This window comes from Moschus berezovskii, chromosome 24 (genome assembly GCF_049115385.1).
Source record: "Moschus berezovskii isolate FMDL1 chromosome 24, NW_MosBer_1.0, whole genome shotgun sequence".
Lineage (NCBI taxonomy): Eukaryota > Metazoa > Chordata > Mammalia > Artiodactyla > Moschidae > Moschus > Moschus berezovskii.
The window spans coordinates 12424959-12444307 of record NC_142483.1 but is presented as its reverse complement, the minus strand read 5'-3'; the positions used below and the strand labels follow the sequence as shown (position 1 = coordinate 12444307).

The 19349-nt window shown below is 55.4% G+C and overlaps 1 protein-coding gene across 4 annotated transcripts; it reads left to right on the top strand.

Moving 5' to 3' along the window:
* The first annotated feature begins 23 nt into the window (after positions 1-23).
* ITIH4 (inter-alpha-trypsin inhibitor heavy chain 4) lies at positions 24-18820 on the top strand. Of its 4 annotated transcripts, none has more exons than XM_088831822.1 (23): positions 24-2662; positions 3781-3947; positions 5938-6042; positions 6188-6350; positions 6489-6620; positions 7082-7210; positions 7872-7988; positions 8247-8415; positions 8497-8622; positions 8805-8986; positions 9085-9270; positions 10914-11053; positions 11262-11416; positions 11716-11742; positions 12017-12067; positions 12502-12621; positions 13510-13557; positions 13754-13780; positions 13866-13982; positions 14778-14952; positions 16496-16650; positions 16780-16876; positions 17264-18820. In XM_088831822.1, exons 1-23 carry the CDS (start codon positions 2576-2578, stop codon positions 17331-17333), a joined length of 2745 nt encoding a protein of 914 aa, XP_088687948.1. In that variant the 5' UTR covers positions 24-2575; the 3' UTR covers positions 17334-18820. The 4 variants fall into 4 exon arrangements, with proteins under 4 accessions (XP_088687948.1, XP_055270029.2, XP_055270027.2 ...); XM_055414054.2 differs by having other exon boundaries at positions 2561-2662; positions 6489-6599; positions 13513-13557; XM_055414052.2 differs by having other exon boundaries at positions 2561-2662; positions 6489-6599.
* Positions 18821-19349: the final 529 nt, after the last annotated feature.

Sequence of the window (19349 nt, the reverse complement as noted above, 5' to 3'; positions counted from 1 at the left end):
AGGATAATGCAGGTGCTGTTATGCCCACCGCCACATGACACAGAGAGCCTCAGGTGAGGAGACTTGGTACTGACCTGTGAGACTTCAAACCATCTCTCCTTTTCTGAGTCGCAGTTTACCCTTGTATGTGACAAGGGACCCTATTGTGTAAAGCAGGCCATAGTCACAGTGCTCAGAGTGAAGCAGGTGGAGGCCTGGGGCTTACCCTCTCCCCACCTTTCACAGAAGCCACCGCAGTGCTTCCAGGGACCCCAAGGTTCGATGGAACTCAGGGTCCTCAAATCTCCCTCCCCCTTGTTCACATTGTCCCCCTGCCATCTTGCAACCCCTCAAAGACACAGCCAGGAGGAGGCTCCTCTCCTGCCGGTGGTCGTCCACTCCCTGAGCCACTGTCCCCTCGCCCCAGCTGAGTGAGCCTCCCTTGTCACTCCCACGGCTCTTCCTGAGTCACGGAACACCAGGGTCTCAGGTCTTGTGTGATTCTTCCTGCTTCAGGCCTCAAATGTCCCTGAGCACCTGGAGCTTTCGGATTCAGGGCGCTAGAGAGGCCTGTCCAGCTGTGACAGCAAAACCTCAGACAGTCCAGTCTAGACGGGCAGGGCCTGGGCTTACAGTGCCTGGCTTGGGGCCGATGTCTGCAAGGAAGTCTCGCCCATCCCCTAAGCAGGTGAAGCGGGCTGCACAAAGCCTTTTCCATGTTCCCAGCCAGCCCTGCCTCCTTATATAGCTTTTCCAGACTGGGCCTGTGCTCTGTGCCCCGAGGGAGCAGACCTTTTGTGGGGGCCAGGCCTGGGCCTGCCCACTGGGCCTGCCCACTGGGCCCTTTGGGGAGGCCCTTCCTGCAGATTGCTGAAGGGCTGTGTTCTCCCATGTCATTCCGATCACATCCAGAGCCAAGGGGCGGGCAGTGCAGATGTGCACAGAGGTGAGGCTTCAGCTGAAGTCATGTAAAGAAAGGGAGTGTTTTGTTTTTTTTTTATTTTATTGGAGGCAAATTACCTTACATTAATATATTGGTTGGTTTTGCCATACATTGACACGAATCTGCCCCAGGTGTACATGTGTTCCCTTTCTTGAACCCCCCTCCCCCCTCCCTCTTCCCCATATCCTCCCTCCAGGTCATCCCCGTGCACCAGCCCCAAGCATCCTGTATCATGCGTCGAACCTGGACTGGTGATTCATTTCACATATGATAATATACATGCTACAATGCCGTTCTCCCCAATCATCCCACCTTCACCCTCTCCCACACCCCAAAGATTGTTCTAGCTCCCTTCCCTCAGGGCAGGTGCTGCTGGCGCTGGTGTTGACAGAGGCAGGGCTAATGGAGGAGCCCCCTTCCTGCCCTGTGACTGTCCCAAGTGGGACCTGAAGATAGCACCCTCCCTCAACCCCTATCCCCAGGAGAATGTCACTGAGTCCTCCGTCTCCGACCCATGGTCTGGCACCTGGCCACTTTTCTGAAGCATCTTTAGCCCATATGTGGCCCGAGACTCAGGAACTGAGCTCTCCCAGATCCACAGGGAGACAAGCACCAGCTGTGTCCCCATCCCCTAATATTTATTTGCTTTATTGCTGTTATGAAAACAGTCTTTCAACTTTATTACAGAAAAATTGAAAAAACCCATCCTTAATCCTACCGCAGGCCCTCCAGCAATCCTCCCGTGGCCTGGGCCCATGACAGCGGCACTGCTTTGGCGGTGGCTTGCTGAGAGATCGGCGTTCTGCCCTTCCTCACTCCAGGAGTGATTCACGGGCTCCCTTGGCACGACTGACCTCCACATAGGAGGCCACGCCACCACCCTGAATTGCCCCTTCAGGAACTCCGTGCTTCCCTCTCAGGAAACTCCCCACAGCCTGATCTCTGGGCCACAACGCGGGGCATCTTTGTGGCTCTCAGTTTGTATTGCCAAGAGCAGATCTTTTGGAGGCCTTGTTGGAACTGCACCAAGATTTCTGGCTAGAATAATGGGGCCCGAACAGCATCCTGGGCCCCCCCCACAGCAGAGAGAAGGGGGGCTCCTTGGCCTAGCCCCTGTCCTCCCATAAGTAAGGCGTATCCACCCCGCCTTAGCCCCAGCAGATCTTGCTCCACTCAGGTACCCCAAGGGCTGCTTAGTGCCCTTGGGTCCCACTGACCAGTCACACTGACCTGATTTCCAGGCCCCCTGCCTCCCAGAAACTATACTTCGGCCCTCCTCTTCCCAGCCATGCCTCTCTAAGGCTGGTCTTACAGAGAGCCGGCCAGTTCACTGCTGTGCCCGCCAGCCCTGGGGAGGTTTTTGGTGGGATAACTGGTGTGAGGGGTGGCGGTGGCTTGCTTTGATTCTGGATCTTTCAGAAGGGGTGCCCGTACTCAACTCCCACACAAGCCTGCCTCTCCTCCACGTGGGTTCCCATCCCCAGCCAAGGTCCACAGGGCATTCGCAGCTTGCCTGCTTATCTGGAGGCCCCTGTGGTGTTTGGCTTTGCAGATCCCAGTTTCCCGGAACCTGCCCCCGCAGGGGCGGGGCAGCAAGCAAGCTACTAATTCCGCACTTCCTCTCAGGTTCAGAAGCTGCCCGTCAGAGCCAGAATGAAGACCCCAGCCCCTGGCCGCACCCACAGCATCGTGCTGGTCCTGCTCTCTCTGGCCATCCTGCAGACCACCGAGGCCCAAAAGGTAACATCCGTGGGGGGCCTGTGTGTGTGCACCTGAGTGAATGGGGCACGTGAGTGAAGGCGAGGAGAGCCTTGGTCTGTGTGAGTGTGCAAGTGAGCATGGGTCAGTGTGTGTGCAGAGAAGGGGTGCTGCCCTCAGGGGTCTATGGAGAATCCCCCATTTACTGGGAGGGGTGATCCCGTTATTCCCAGTTCCCAGGGAGGAACTACAGCCTAGCAAGTTGCCCTGGAGGCGGCAGTAGGTCGGGGGGTAAGAAAGCGCCTCAGGAGCCCAGCTTACCCCTCCTGGCAGCCTGACCTCACGGAAGTTATTGATGCTCTCTGTCTTTTTTTCCTGGTCTGCAGAACAAGGTTACAGTAATAGAACTATTAAAAGGTTTATGGTGAAGAGGAAAACTTAAATGTTACAAAGTGCTGAGGAGAGTGTCTGGCACCAGACAAGGCACTCAGCCTGCCATGCACCTCTGTGCTGAACACAAGTATGCCATGTGCAAGAAGGCAAGAGCCGTGTAGGCTCTGCCTGTGTACACATACCCTTCCTTGGAGACCGCACACTTGGGGCAAAATACACATGCTTGGGGGAGTGCCCCATAGGGATGGATGGAGCAACAAGGGCAGCCCCATGGCTGTGGGGGAAAGGACAAAGCAGAAGATGCTCAGCCTTAGAGGTGGACCTTCCCTACCTCCAAGTCTTCCAGCTCCCGCAGGCTGGTGGGCACTGTTTTCCCAGTCACAGGACTTGTTCACTGCCCTTCACTGGGTAGGACTAAGATGGCATGGAAGCTGCTGCCACTCATCTCTGCCCCAAGGATAAGTCCCTCCCAGACACAGTGGAGTTCGGGCTCCACCCCCCACCCCTTGCCTGCTTTTTCTCCAAAGAGCACTGTGGCCCCCACTGGATGAGACAGGCTGGTCCCTTCCCTGTAGGGTCTCTGCACTATTGGGTGGGGAATGAAACACATAGCAGCCTCTGATTTGAGATGAAAGTTCACAATGCTTCATGCGATTCTTCTTGGTCTGTGGCTCGGTTGGGGTTGGGAGCCAGGGCTTGGTGTGGGACCAAGGTCAAGACCCACTCTTGAAGAGCATTAAACAGTCCCACCCTTTCCTCCTTCACAGGTCCAGAATGACATTGACATCTATAGCCTCACTGTGGACTCTAAGGTCTCCTCCCGATTCGCCCACACAGTCATCACCAGCCGGGTGGTCAACAGGGCTGATGCCATGCGGAAGGCCACCTTCCAGATGGAGCTGCCCAAGAAAGCCTTCATCACCAACTTCTCCATGTAGGTGCCCTCCTGCACATTTCCTGGTCTCCCCTCCCCACGCAGCAGTTTGACACCATGGCGCCTGTGTTGTCTTCCCGATGTGAATGTGCCAGGATGTAAGCCTGAGGTGTGTGTGCTCCACCTGTAGGCAATACAGAGGCCAGAGGCTTTAGCCAGGAACTTCATGCATTCTCAGAGACCCGTCCCAGCCTCCATCCTTTTACCCCTTCCTCCTTCCCATTCTGCCTCCCTCTGCCCATCCCTACCTCTTTCCCTCCATCTGTCCCCCTCCCTTCATCCCTCCCTCCGTTGGTCCCTCCCGCCTTCTGTCTATTCATCCATCTGTTTTCCCTGAGTTCTGCCCAGGTGGCAGATGGAGAACCACAGCCTTTTTATGTCTTTGCCTTTGAGAAGTACAGACTTGGGGCATCCTGAGGCCAAACCCAGGCAGAAGGGAATCACCAAAAGGCAGATTCCAGCCCAGAACACAGAAAACTTCTTAACTTCTTAAGCCCCTACAATGAAACAATGCCTCAGGGAGGGCGATCACCCCCTTGTCTGACTGAGGCTGGTCCACCTGCTCCATAGTGGGATACTGCAAAGGATGGTTCTTCTCTGAGCCAGAAGCTGTGTTGGGAGGCCCCTGGGGTTTCCGTGGACTCTGTAAGCTGGTGATGATCATCACTTTGTCCTTTACTTTCCTCCCCCACCCTTCCCAACTGAGTTTTGCAATGTTTGCTAAATGCCAGAGAACTCTCTGTCTCTGGCCCTGCAGGAGAGGCAGTGATTGAGAACAGGCCAGAGAGGGGCTGATCCTAGAAACTCAGGGAGGATGATGGGCGGGGCAGAGAGCTAGCATCTCAGGCAGAGTCCCCAGTGCACCCTGGGACCTCTGAACACCTGCAGTGGGGGCAGGGTCCTTGCAGTTGGTTCCTTACCTCTCTGCCCACCCCGCTCTGTCAGCCCTTCTTTTCCTAGCCAGGAGCCAGGCCTGTGCGGCCCAACTTGCAGTGTAAGCTTCACAGGCTGCACCACACTTTCCATGTGGGTGCTGTGGCTGGCATGCTGCAAGGTTCCAGGCCCATTTTGTCTTCTGAAGGCCCAGGACATGCACTCCCCTCTGGGCCCAGCTCCCGTGGCTGCATGAGATAGGGAAGTAGTGGGCAGGGCAGGGTGCCTTGCTCCCCAACCTGGCTAGGAGCCCTAGTTGGGCATCTGGAAGGAGGAGCCCTGCAGCCCAGCACCAGCCCCAGCCCCACTGTAGCCCAGGGTTAAATTGTGACCAGGAAGGTAAGGAGGGACACTGGTCCCAACATCCTGAGTGTCCCCTCCCGCCTGGAGACTCTTACACTTTCACACCACCCCCAGATGGAGCAGACTTAGGTTTGCCTGCTGCTTCTCTCCTCAAATGGCCACTAGGATTGTTTCTACCCGCCAAGGAGCCCCGTCCCCCAGTCATCCAAAACCTCCTTCCCCAGGAGCCAGCCTCTCTGCAGTGTGGCCTGCCCTTTGCTGGGGGAAAGAGGGGTCAAAGCCTTCAGCCCTGTGTCTGCACTGGCCTGGGAGCCAGCATCTCCCTCCTCAGACTGCCCCACCCAGCTGGACACAAGGCTGAGTGAAATGAGGCTCAGAGCCCTCACTGGTGGCTGACTGGTTCCTCTGGAAACAGTCTGTAGGGTAGAAGGGGCAACCGGAATGTGGAGCCAGACAGGAGGGGAGGAGAGAGGCTAGGTGCTTGCTCAGCCCTGCCTCCTCCTCCATCCCAGTTGTTCAAGAAAAGGCACGTCAGCCAACAAAGTGCATAGCTCAGGGTAGATGGAGGTCTGCAGAGCCCCTGGCCACCCCGGGGCCCCGCACAGAGCTGTGTCCGCAGTGGGTGTGTAAGAGACGCGTGGGCTCAGGTAAATATAGGAGTCACTCTGTCGGAGGGCATGGAAGTCCCAGAGAAGGTGGGATGGCAGTGGGCCTTACCCACCAGCCTCTCACAACTCACTCCCTCCTGCCCCAGGGTCATCGATGGTGTGACCTACCCAGGTAACATCAAGGAGAAGGCTGCAGCACAGGAGCAGTACAGCGCAGCCGTGGCCAGGGGGGAGAGTGCCGGCCTTGTCAGGTGAGTCCAGGGGCTGGGAGCGTCCCTCTGGGGGTGGGGTCAAGGCTGCCCCTGACTTCAGCCCTTGAGCATTGCTCCCCATCCAGGGGCCATACCCACCCCCAACCCCAGTCTGAGGGGCACATCCAATGCCCTCTTCCCCCAGGGCCACTGGGAGAAAGACAGAGCAGTTCCAGGTGTCCGTCAGTGTGGCTCCCGCTGCCAAGGTCACCTTCGAGCTGGTGTATGAGGAGCTGCTGGCACGTCATCTGGGAGCATACGAGCTGCTGCTGAAAATCCGGCCCCAGCAGCTGGTCAAACACCTGCAGGTACATGGCACCACTTTCTCCTGGAAGGCCTCCTTAATGACCTCAGTCTGCTGAGGGCAGACCCAGCTTCCCCCTCTGTCTCCTGTGAGGGCCAGCCCTGGCTCCCAGCAGGCCCAGTAACCCGCTTCTTGCTTCTAGATGGACATTCACATCTTCGAGCCTCAGGGCATCAGCTTTCTGGAGACAGAGAGCACCTTCATGACCAATGACCTGGCAGAGGCCCTCACCACCTCACAGAACAAGACCAAGGTGGGCCTGCTAGAGTCTCAGGTGAGGGTTCCCAGGGGCCTGTCTTGAGCCTGGACTTCCAGAGAGCGGAACCGCTGATCGGAATCTCTGAGCTTGAGGGACTTGTGAGGTTCCTATGTCCATGCTGTCATTTGGCAGACAGGGAGGGCAAGGCCCAGGGACAGATGGTGGGTGCTGGTTTGAACGCTGAGCTCAGGAGAGAAGACTGATGTGAGGGTCCCCAGACCAGGTAGGGAGGAGGGGCTGGCTAGACTGCACACATCCTGGGCCCAGCCTCTGCTTGCATAAAGACGGGAGCAGGAGATTCACTCATACCCTCTACCCTGTATGAAGGTCATCTGGCCGACAGCTCAGCCTGAGAGAAAGTCTCCTGGAACTTGACCCAAGACTGCCTCTTGGAATTCTCTCTTCAGATAGGGATGAAGGGTGTTGTTAATACCACCTTACTGCTCCTTCCAACTTCAGCCAGGTCATTTTTCCAGGCTCACATCCGATTCAAGCCAACACTGTCACAGCAACAAAAGTCTCCAGAGAAGCAGGACACAGTCCTAGATGGCAACTTCCTTGTCCGCTACGATGTGGACCGGACTGTCTCCGGGGGTTCCATTCAGGTATGTGGGCTCAGGCAAGAGCTGAGCCACCGAAAGTCCATCCACCCTCAAGAACCTGAGCCTGGGTGTTTTTGAAGAAAAGACAGAATAACCACCCCTAGTTATCAGTGTCCACCAGGTATTCCACAGATAGAACACAGGCAGTTTAGCTGTGTTGTCGCTGAAACTGTTCCCTTCCAGAGGGGGGAAAAAGTTCATCTCTACTGAAGAGATATTGGGTGGGGTTTCCCTTGTTGCCCTTGCTGCCAGGAGGTTCACAGTTCACTTTTATGCTCAATCGCAGTAGCTTTCGCATAAGTTTCTGGCCACATTGTGCTTCCCTTTTACCTTTTTGATGGACCTTGTTTTTGGAGTCTTCACTTCTTTGATGGATCTCAGGTATACTATGTCTGAACCTTTTAGTATAAGCTGCCTCAAATAATTAAATAGGTAAAGTAAGGGTAGAGTTCTGGTGAGCCAGGTCTAAGCAGGGAAGCCTTTGTAAGGGAGGTACTGAATCAAGCCAAGCAGTATGGCAAGAATCTGGGGAGGTTCATGATGGAATAGGGCCGGAAGGAGCTGGAATAAAGAGTGCAGCAGAGCCCCAGGGTTGGGGGTGAGGAGGCTGGTTGGGGGCAGAGCTGCAGCTCTTACACCTGGGTGTATCTCACTCTGGTCACAGATTGAGAACGGCTACTTTGTGCACTACTTTGCCCCTGATAGCCTGTCCACGATACCCAAGAATGTGATCTTTGTCATCGACAGGAGCGGCTCCATGATGGGCAGGAAAATAAAGCAGGTAGGTCCCATGGGCCACGTAGGGGTTCTGAAAACTTGCAGACGTCTAACACCATCAGCTCTAGTCCAGCAGGCCAATCAGACCTACCCTCCCTCTTCCTAGGTAGGGGGCTCCCATGGATCGAGATTGGTCTTGCCGCTAGAACATTCCCCACATCCTCACTCCAGCTGTGAGCCTTAGGGTGCAATCTAAGGGCACAGGAGCCACCAGGGAGGCCCCACCGAGACACCTACCTTGTGTCCCCTTGCCCTGACCCAGACTCGGGAAGCCCTCATCAAGATCCTGGATGACCTTAGTCCCCATGACCAGTTCAACCTCATCAGCTTCAGTGCGGAAGCAACCAAGTGGAAACCTTTGCTAGTGCCAGCCTCGACTGAGAACGTGAATGAGGCCAAGAGCTACGCCACTGGCATTCAGGCCCAGGGAGGTGAGTGCTTCTGCAGCGCTGCATGGTAGACACTTCCAGGGCACCCTGTTGGGAGCCCCCCTGAGGCTGTGTGCCCCACAGGGACCAATATAAACGATGCGATGCTGATGGCTGTGCAGCTGCTGGAGAAAGCCAACCGGGAGGAGCTGCTGCCTGCAGGGAGCATCACCCTTATCATCCTCCTCACTGATGGTGACCCCACTGCAGGTGAGGCACTTCCAGCACCCCCTGGCGCACTGCCCAGAGGAGAAGCTGGGCTCCAGCCTGGCGCACTGTGGAACCTGGGGCAAGCAGGAGGGTCTTTTAGGCCCCCTTGGCTCTGAGAGTCCAGAAATATCCATTGAGCCAATCACTGTTTTCTCACCCCCTTCCGAAACCACTGGGTCCAGGGGAGATCAACCCTTCAAAGATCCAGAAGAATGTGCGGAAAGCTGTAAATGGCCAGCATAGTCTCTTCTGCCTGGGCTTCGGTTTCGACGTCAGCTACACCTTCCTGGAGAAGATGGCACTAGAAAACGGCGGCCTGGCCCGGCGCATCTATGAGGACTCAGACTCCGCCCTGCAGCTTCAGGTGCCCACACACCCTGGCTGGGCTCTGTGAGCAAGGGATGGCACAGCCAGGTGGGCAGACCCTAGCCCAGCCCTCATGAAACCCCCCCTGCCCTGCAGGACTTCTACCAGGAGGTGGCCAACCCACTGATGACGTCGGTGGCCTTTGAGTACCCAAGCAATGCTGTGGAGTCTGTCACGCAGGACACCTTCCGGGTGTTCTTTAAGGGCTCCGAGTTGGTAGTGGCTGGGAAGCTCCGGGACCAGAGCCCTGATGTGTTCTCAGCCCAAGTCCGGGGGCAGCTGGTAGGTGTGGCTGGCCATTCTGGAGGGGAAGAGCAGCTGGGTTGGGCAGTCAGAGGGGCTGGGCTCAAACCCCAGCCCTGCCAGGCTCCAGCCCATTGACCTTGAGCAAGTTACAGAGTGCCCTCTGCCACCTGTGGGTGATGCAGCCCCACCGTGTTGGGTCCTGGTAGAGATTAACGAGATGATGTAATTTTCTGAGGGTGCCTGCACAGCGCTGGCACGTGGTAGGTACGTAACGGTCAACCAATGCAGCTGCTGCTGTTGCTCCCGAGGGCACCAGCTGCTTGGCATCCCCTCCTGTCCTCACCCAAGCAGTCAGGCAGGGAGGGCTGCTCCCATTTCACAGATTAACAGTCTGACCTCCAGGCAGAGCAGCCAGTTTGCTGTGGGTCCCGCTACTGCCAGGTCAAGAGCCCAGCTCACCAGATGGTATCCTGTCCTTGCACAGCCTTCCCTGCCTCTCATTCCACAAAGAGAATCACAGCACCTCTCCAGGCCCTGGGGGTCCTGCCCTCATGAGAGAGACAGCATGGGTAAATCGTCACACAAGCAAGGAGCTGTGGGCTGGATAAACTCGGGGAGTCAGGGAAGCAGTGCTGGAAGCCCCAGCTTGGCCTGGGGATCAGGGAGGGTTTCCAAGGGAGGCTCAGCTGAGACTGAGGGGTAAGTGGGAGGTGGCAGAGGTCAGATGGTGGAAGGACAGAGGAATGTTTCATGATTTCGTGGCAGGTAGGGAGCATGTGTGGGGAGAAGAGCAGGTGGGCAAGGCAAGTGGGCATGGGGGTGCCCAGGGCCTCGTCTCAGAAGTAGCCAAGTGTCAGGGTAGGCAGAGCACCTGTCCACACCCTGTGGCGAGCCTGCCCAGCTTCACACCTAGCTCTGGCACCTTCCAGAGGTGAGACCTGGAGCGTGGCACTAAACCTCCCTGTGCCTCAGTTTCCTGCTTTGTACCAATGAAAATAAGTCAACCACACCCACCTCATAAGGCTGCATTGGGGATTAAGGTTTTGCCGTGTGTAAACACTCCCTGTGTGTCAGCTGCTCATCCTGTCCTGGAGTCTAGGAATTCTCAAAGTGCAGAACCCAAGGTGACTTAGTGTAGTTCACAAACAAACATGTCTTTCGTTTAGTAGTTACGTAGTTAATGTATTGTGAAAAATAGCTCGAACACCAGACCTAAGGTTTCACAGGTCTTGTTGCTTGGGGCAAGAGTGTTAGTCTATTTAAAATTCTTCTGAGGGACTTCCCTGGCAGTCTAGTGGTTAGGACTCCATGCTGTCACTACCGAGGGCCTGGATTCAATCCCTGGTCGAGGAACTAAGATTTCACATGCCACGTGGCACAGCCAAAAACAGAAAAAAATAGCTATATGTGTGAAGAGGGCAAAAAATTCAGGCAGCTCCTGGTTCTGTGCCCATTGTTTTGCACCTGGGATGGTCTTCTCCATGTTTTCTCCACCTCCTTATCATCCTTGGAGGTTCTATGACTGAGCCTCTCATACCCCTAAGCATCCTCCGTACCCTCTGCTCTACTTGCAACCAACGCCGCCCCATCCAGGCTTCTCGTGGCGGGCTGGGCAGCACAGGCCAGGTGCTGGCATCACACCTTCACTGCTCCTGCCTTCGCTGGGCCCCTCTTTCCAGCACAGGGAGAACGTCACCTTTGTGATCGAGTCCCACGTGGCCGAGCAGAAGGAGATGTTCTGGAGCCCCAAGTACATCTTCCACAGCTTCATGGAGAGACTCTGGGCATACCTGACCATCCAGCAACTGCTCGAACAAACGTGGGTGAACGCATCCTCCAGGGCCCACTGGGGTGGCCACCCATGGCCTCAACACCTCCCCAGGCTCTTCACTGGCAGGGCTGGCACAGCCGGCACAGGCATCTCCTGGGCAGGGAGACTTGTGGTGGTAACCCCGGAAGGGTCTGGGAGGGAGGGAGACTCTGGGCACCTGGGGGCTTGCCGAGCCACTGGCCTCCTCTACCTGCAGGGTCTCTGCGTTAGATGCTGAGAAGCAGGCTCTTGAGGCCCGTGCACTGAGCTTGTCACTTAGCTACAGCTTTGTCACCCCCCTCACGTCCATGGTGATCACCAAACCCGAAGGCCAAGAACAGTCTCAGGTTGCTGAGAAGCCTGTGGAGGATGGTGGGTGTGGCAGCAGAGTTCTGACCCAGCATTCTCCCCAGCCCCTCCCCAACATCCCAACCAAGACTCCACCCCTGCCACCCACAGACTCCCAGAAAACTCATCCCAGTTTCCTCATTGATGAGGAAACTGAGGCTAGGCCTCCTGACCCCCTCCCCACCCCACCCCCCGCCACTGTGTGATCACTGTACCCTGTGTAGCGCTGGGGTTGGGAAACAAAGTTAAATAGAAGTACTTCAGATGTATCCAAACCACCCTGACAGTGCGTCTCTCTTTCTCCCTCTTTTTGTCTTGTTCAGAAAACAGAGACTGGAGCGTCCACCCAGGTAAGAACCTAATGCCTGCTAAGGCTGGCCTCGGTGACTCTTGGTTGACACAGGGCCTATGGTTCAGCAACCATATGGCGACTAGCCAGCGCCTCTCCCATCCAGCCCTGCTCAGGAGAGGTGTCATCTGCCCAAGCAGGCTGGTGTATAGTTACCTGTTCATTCAGATATTGGCTGTCACTCAGGCCCCGTCCTGGGCACTAGAGATACAGAGACACTGGGGGTCCCAGAAACATGCATTCAAGAAGCAAACTCAAGTTTCTCTGATTTCCAGGGTTCACGCTGTTTGGTCATTCTGTGGGGGACAGAGCATCCAGGAAAACAGGTAGCCAAAGAGGAGAGGGTAGAGAAAGGGGATACTGACAGAACCTTGACCCTGGCTACAGACAGGGCTCTGCCCTGGCTGTGGGTAAGGGGAGTGACTTACTGGACTCGCCCAGCGGGTAGCAGGGCTGTGGCTTAAATCCAGCTGTGTCTGCTTAGGAGGCAGCAGTGCAGACCCTGCCTTTGTCTTTCTAAAAGAAGAGGCTGGAGAGGAAAAGGTAGTTTGAGGGGCACTACCAGAGCAGGGGAGGAGGGCCGAGATCCCGGCAGGGAGGAGTTCGAGAAGGCCCTTCATTCCAACCCAGAGTGATAGGGGAGGGGAGGGGACCCGCCTGCCCCCTCCTCGTCCCTCTTCTGGGGTGAGTCTCAGTGCCCAGGCTGTGGGGACCCATGACTCTGCTTAAGAAAACACTCCTTGTGTGAACTTTGCCAAAGGTGGAGGTTTGAAAGTGTTAAACAGCGCTCCAAGATTAGGAGTACCTGGACGTCTTCCTGCTCCTCCTCCTCCATTCTACCATACGACCTCGAGATTGGTGCTACCAGAGATGACGTTAAGTAAGCCACTTTCTGACCCTCTGAGGGCCAAGTTTCCTCAAGATGAACCTGCCCATAGTGTTGGATGAGATAAATCACCAAGCCCAGGGCTAAGCAGAAACCAGGGAGGTTTGCTGTAAGGTATGACATTAATTGGGCTTCCCAGGTAGCTCAGCTGGTAAAAAATCTGCCTGCAATGCAGAAGACCCCAGTTTGATTCCTGGGTCTAGAAGATCCCCTGGAGAAGGGATAGGCTACTCACTCCAGTATTCTTGGGTTTACCTAGTGGCCCAGATGGGAAAGAATCCACCTGAAATATGGGAGACCTGGGTTTGATCCCTGAGTTGGGTAGATCCCCTTGAGGAGAGCATGGCAACCCACTCCGGTATTCTTGCCTGGAGAATCCCCTGGACAGAGGAGCCTGGCGGGCTACAGTCCAGAGGGTCGCAAAGAGTCAGATGCCACTGAGCAACTAAGCACAGCACAGCACATAACGTTAAATAGCATGTCCTTTATTTTTACTGAATTGAATTTGTTACACTCTGGAGGCTGACTCACTAGGGATGAAACATTCTAGAAAAGGAAGGTTTCCTCCATTCCCAAAACCAAGAGTAGTCCCTTGAGCTGTTTTCTGATCTCCAAACCTAGACTCAGACACAGCTGCAGGGCCAGGCTGGACCCCGTCTCCTCAGTTTTTTTCCCTGACAGCATGCTCTTCTGGTTGGAAAAATCTCTTTGCAAAGGTAGTTCTAGACTGGGTGTGTGTTTGTGGCAGGGTTCGTGGAGTTGGAGCTTGGTGGGTGGCGGGTGGCAGTGATGACTGGAGGTCTTGCCATTTGCTTCGAATGCTGACTGCCTTCTCCCTCTCTGTTCCTGCACTCCTGCTTCTGCACCGTCACCCACCGCCAGCAGATGGTCCTGGTGGAGCATCTTACAACGTGGATTTCAGAAACAAAGGTGCCCCCAGGCTGCAGAAGATTCTGGCCCCATGACAGAGAGACCTGGAAGGGGAGGGCCTGGGGAGCTCTATAAACCTGTCACATAGGTTCCTTGGTGGAGAGGGAACCCTGAACACCCGTTGGCTTTTCCATTCTTCAGTCCTGTCCTTCCCCAGGAAAAGGCTGCCTAAACCGAGACTTTTTTCTTCTTTCAGGAACAACCACAACAGCCCCACCCTTTGGTAAGTGCCACCCCATCTCAGCCTCCCTCCCCATCCTCACCACTAGCCAGCTTTACCTGCCCCCAAAACATACCTGCTGTCCCAGCTCCCGTCCAGGCTCCTTCTGTCATCCTGCCATTGCCTGGGCAGAGCGTGGACCTGCTCTGTGTGGACCTCCGGCGCCCTCAGGAGCTCGTGAACCTGCTGTCGGACCCTGACCAAGGTGAGAAGCGCATACCCAGTTATCCACCCAGAGAAATCTGGTCACAGCACACCCCCCAGCTTCCTACCTCAGAAACTGGGACACCTACCCACAGACTCCCAGGCAGGCGGCGTCCCAGGCAGGCAGCGCCCAAGCTGCAACACTTGCGCTCATATGTCTGCCCTACGACCTCTCACTGGGCACCACTTATGTGGGCCTGAATGACCTACACCCCAAGGTGACCAGAGGTGGGCTTGGCCCTAGGTACTGCCATACTTCAGGGTGAAGAGATACCTGGGCAGGGCCTGTAGTCAGCGCCCAAAATGTAGTGGAGATGAATGCCCAGGAGAGGAAACAAGAGCTGTCTGAGGGCCAGGACGTAGGGCTGCATGGGGTTGTATGGGGGTGACAGGGCCTTGGCAGAGAAGTGGGGGTCCATGAGGCTGAGAAAGGGGTAGGCAGAAGCACAGAGCCCTGAGGGAGGCCGGTAGAGCTGGAAAAGGTATGGAGGAGGGAGGTGCACTGGCCAGACCTGCCCTCCAGTCCCCGGAAGGTGGAGCTGATGTGGCTATCTGAAGGTGGCCGTCGCTGAAGACTCGGGGGCCCCTCCAAAGCCAGGGGTACCCAAGGGATGAGTGGAAAGATGGTGGGAAGCAGGCCTGCAGCATGAGGGGAGGCAGGGAAGGGGACTGGCAGGTACGTGCGTGAAGAGCATCTCTGGGGGTTGTAGCCGGGGAGGGGCGGGGGGAACCTCCTGTTCAGGCCAATGCCCAGCTGGAGCCACAGCTTCCACCTCTCTGCTCCCGGCCCTCTCAGGGGTTGAGGTGACTGGCCACTATGAGACAGCGAAGGCCCGCTTCTTGTGGATTGAGGTAACCTTCGAGAACCCCCAGTTGCAAGTCCATGCATCCCCTGAGCATGTGGTTATGACTCGAAACCGAAGAAGCTCTGCATACAAGTGGAAGGAAACGCTGTACTCGGTGATGCCCGGGTGAGCATTAGGTGGTAGCCACTTTCCACTCTTTTGGGCTGGACATGAGTGCTCTGCAGTGAGCTGTACCCACAGGAGGGGCAGTGATGTGAGAGCCCTTCACATCCCCCTCCAGCTCTGGAGGGTGCCAGGGGTTGACCTGGGGACCTGACTGTGATCACACCTAACCTGGGTCACTGTCTGGTGCAGGGGACAGCGTGGTTTGGAGCTGCTCTGCTGCTAACCCTGAGTGACCATAGGCAGGGTGTTCCACCCTCTTATCCCTAACTAGGGCTAATCATCCGAGTCCTCAGCTGGAGGGCTGAGGGACCGGTCTCCTGAGAGCATGTGGTCAGGGAGCACTTTGCCCGTAGATGGTGCAGTGTCCACTGGGCACACAGGAAGGTGTGCTCTCTACATGATAAGGTAACCATGATGATGAGAATCTGGAGGGCACTGTCCACCAGGGGAGGTTAGGAATGTCATTCTTAGCCTTGGAACTCTGACACGGAGAGACAAGTCTCTCTGACATCACTACCAGGCAGCTAGAGGGTTGCAGAGGTGGATTGCAACTTCTTCTTGTGCGGCTGCCTCTCTGTGGAGCCTGCAGAGCTGTGTGCAGCTCTTGGAGTCACGAGCAGCGGGGAGAGAGTCCAAGGACGCAGGCCCTCTTCGAGCAGTGTCCCCTAGACTCCCCACCCATGCTGAGTACAGAGAGCCGTGTCCACACCCTCTCAGTCAACCCCTCCAGAGAAGCTGGTTCCCACTTGGTAAGTGAGTACAGACCTCAGGAATCTGAGGGGCTCCCCTTTAAAAGCTCCCAGTTTCATAAAAGGTCTTAAAGTCTCCTGTTATCTGGTAGATACAGAAAGATCAATAGCATTTCTGTGCCTTGGACAAACACACTAGAAGATGGAATAAAGGATTCCTATCAGTCGTGGGGCTTGAACATCCACATACTTTCATGAGCTCAGAAGATCCACATAAAGAAAAATAGACCATAGCTTTTACGCTGAACTGTGTTAACAAGACAGTGTTAAGTTTAGGATGATTCTATTGAAAATAACCTCAGAGTCACAGCAGGGCTTTATTCAACATGCAACATTCCTGAGAAAACGAAAACAGTAGTAACTTCAGAGATTATTCTAAGTAAAAAAAGAAGTCATTCCAGAGGGACTTGCCCTTCTAGATCTTAAACACTAATCATCACAAGAAAGTGGCACTGGCCATAAGAACAAAAGGGACAGAGGAAATGTATCCATGAACCCCTAAGTCATACAAAACTAATTTGTGAGAAATCAAATCTAAGAAAGCCAGAGGGAGAGGAACCATTATTTTATGTCATACATAATGCCAGGATAACCAGGTGTCAGTGAGTTAGCATTGGTCCCAGTTTCCCAGGTGACTGAGGAAACCAAAGCCCGCAAGACTGAGGGCCCTCGCCTGGAAGGCCATGCTGGGAGATCCTGAGGACAGAAGGGCAGCCCCCACCCGTGGCCACCCCAGGTCCCTGGTGGGCGTCTCCAGGCCCCCCTTCCTGCTCAGGACATGGCTTTGCCCACAGCCTCAAGGTGACCATGGACAAGGAGGGGCTCCTGTTGCTCAGCAGACCAGACAGAGTGACCATCGGCCTGCTATTCTGGGACGGCCCCGGAAAGGGGCTTCGGCTTCTCCTGCAGGACACTGACCGCTTCTCCAGCCACGTCAGCGGGACCCTTGGTACGTGGCGCAGGCTTGGGGCACCCTCAGAAGCCGCCTCTGCCTGTGAACAGGAAGTGCCCTCTCCTCGACATGTTCTCCAGCCTCCCTCTGTCTTTTTTCTTTTCTGACCCACCCTTTGCATCTCAGGCCAGTTTTACCAGGACGTGCTCTGGGGGCCCCTGGACACGGCAGATGACAGCAAGCGAACACTGATGGTCCAGGGGCGTGACTACTCTGCCACCAGGTGACTCAGTGCAACTCTCCACTAAGCCCAGCCATGGGTGGGAGCTGGGAGCTAGGCTCTGGGACCCCCACTGCTCTGTTCCTACCCAGGAACCAGACAGTCAGGTGTTAGGTCAGACAAGTCTGAACCAGCTTTCAGTCACCCCACAAAGGATGGTCAACTCAGTCCCACAGGAAACACATTAGCCCAGAGATCACTGGGAAACACTCCCTGAATTCCTGGACCCTAGGGACCACACATCACTGGGTCCCCTTGGGTGACCTGTGCTGGAGGGAAGTCTCAGAGGCCCCGAGACCCTCCACCTTCCACATTCCTATCCCCAGCTGTCTCCCTCTCTTCCTACCACACCTGACACATGCTGACCACCTGTCTGTCTGTCCATCCCAGAGAGCTCAAGCTGGATTACCAAGAGAGGCCCCCAGGCAAAGAGATTTCCTGCTGGTCTGTGGAGCTGTAGAGCTACCCCCACCACCCACTGCCGCCGCCCTGTGTGCAGATGGCTGCCACCCAGTGACCACAGGGCCACTCTGGGTCCTAGAACATCGTAGGGAAAGGTATTTGTACTCAATAAAATAAAGAGAGGTGGTGTGAGCCCAGGGAGTGGGCATCTCTGGTTTCATCTGGCCAGATCCCCAAGCATCAAGGTCACGTCCTGACACATAGTGTCGTGTACCGTTACAATCATCCACCATCAACCACTCAAAGGCCTGTGGCCAATAAGGCCCACAGAGAGCATTCAGTCCTATCCCTTCACTTTACAGGCAGGGAAACTATGATTTAGAGTGATTGGAACCATTAAAATGTTGCTCTTGCTTGGGCCCTGGAGCCAGAGAACACTGGGGAACAGGGTTCATTCTGCTTTATGGTGACACAGGGTCCATGAAAAGAATATAAGGGTGACCTGGGTAGAAGTTCATTACAGGCCAACTCCCACCATTCTCAGCCAACTGCGGGGCCCTTTTGCAGTAGGATTTTCAGGATACAATTTGATTTTCACACCTGTGCTCAGAAACAGGCTTGTCTTCTCACTGCCTTGGCAGAGAAGCTGGCATTGGAAGACAAGGGAGACACAGATGAGGCCCTAGTCCCAGGAGGGAAGCAAGGGTCTGTTCTCAGCAGCCTGGTCATTGAGGGGCTTCTGTCCAGGCCTAGGGTTAGACACTCATCCCACCCAATTCCTGCACAGGCAAAGCATACTTTCGAAACATTTATAATTATTTCACCTACTTCATCAAAAATGACACAGGTATTTGGCTTACAAATAAAAGGTATATAAAGAGAATAAAACTATATATATATATATATATATATATAGGAATGAAAAGGGGAGAAGAGCCAAGAGGAGGAGAGTTGAATCAGAGACACCAGGGTAGGGGGAGCTGCAGCAGCAGAAAGATTTGCTTCGCACTTTCTGGCAGCCAGGGCGAAGCAGAGAATGAGCTCATTTTAACTTGCTAAGAGGGAGCAAACCAGATAAGGAAAACATTCTTTTCCCAGCTCTTGAGTTATACAGGGTGTTTTCTGAGTGAGTCTTTATAGGAGAGTAGAGCAGAGGCTGGTGGGAGGAAGAGGTTTCCAGCAGCAGGTTTTCCAGCACTCAGGGACACTTTCCTGCGTTACTGCCTCTCCACCAAGCCTGGTGGCCGACAGGAGCCTTGGACTGAGTCACTTTGTGAAGATCACTCTCAGAGGCATCACCGGCCCCTGGGCTGGGCTGTGAATTGGTGCGCCTGCAGAGGGGTCCTGGGTGACTTTCTGACCCAGCCGGCACCTGACAGCCATGCGTTGTGAACCATTGGAAGTAGGTCCATGCCCGTCTTTGTTTTGTTCACCGCGTGCTTTCCAGCACCTACTTGGGCCAAGCCCCGGCAGAGTACTGCAGGTACATCGGGCACCTGACAGAGCTGCCACCCAGAGAATGAGCGGGTGCCACAAGGAGTCCAGAGGGAGACAACTTGCCCAACCTGAGGAATAGCAGGGAAGGCTCCCTGGGAGTGTCGTGGGTGGGACTGGGTTGGGATTGAGTTTTGAAGAACTAAAAGAAGTTCGCCCAGTGGAAAAGGAGGGCAAGGACGCTAGGCCTAGAGCCAGGACACTGCACTGAGTTCAGCAAGGTGAAGGGAAGTTGTGTTGTAGGGTGAGGTGGAAGGGGATGCTGGCAAGATGGGGAATAGCCCCAGGCCAGTGCCAGCTGCACACACCTCGCCATGGAGTTCTACTGCTAACCTCAGGGAGCCATCAAAGGCCGTAGGCAGGGACAGGCCCAGCCAGGATGATGTAGGACTCGGGAGAGAAGAGTCTGCCTAGTCTTGGCCTCTGTGGAGAGACCCCCTATGTGTTGGAAGAGGAGGCAGAATTTGGGCTGGGGAGGTCTTCCTGCCTTTCTTCCAACCCCCTGGACTTGGTCATCAGTGGGAGCAGCAGGACAAAGATAGGTGTCTCAGGAGGACCAGAAACCACCATGCTGATGCCT

Bases quoted from the DNA above. Each gene is read 5' to 3' on its own strand.
- ITIH4 (XM_088831822.1), top strand. From the start codon at position 2,576: ATGAAGACCCCAGCCCCTGGCCGCACCCACAGCATCGTGCTGGTCCTG. The intron at 6,351-6,488 runs GTACATGGCACC...TCTTGCTTCTAG, and splicing joins AGCTGGTCAAACACCTGCAG to ATGGACATTCACATCTTCGA. The intron at 13,781-13,865 runs GTAAGTGCCACC...CTGCTGTCCCAG, and splicing joins CACAACAGCCCCACCCTTTG to CTCCCGTCCAGGCTCCTTCT.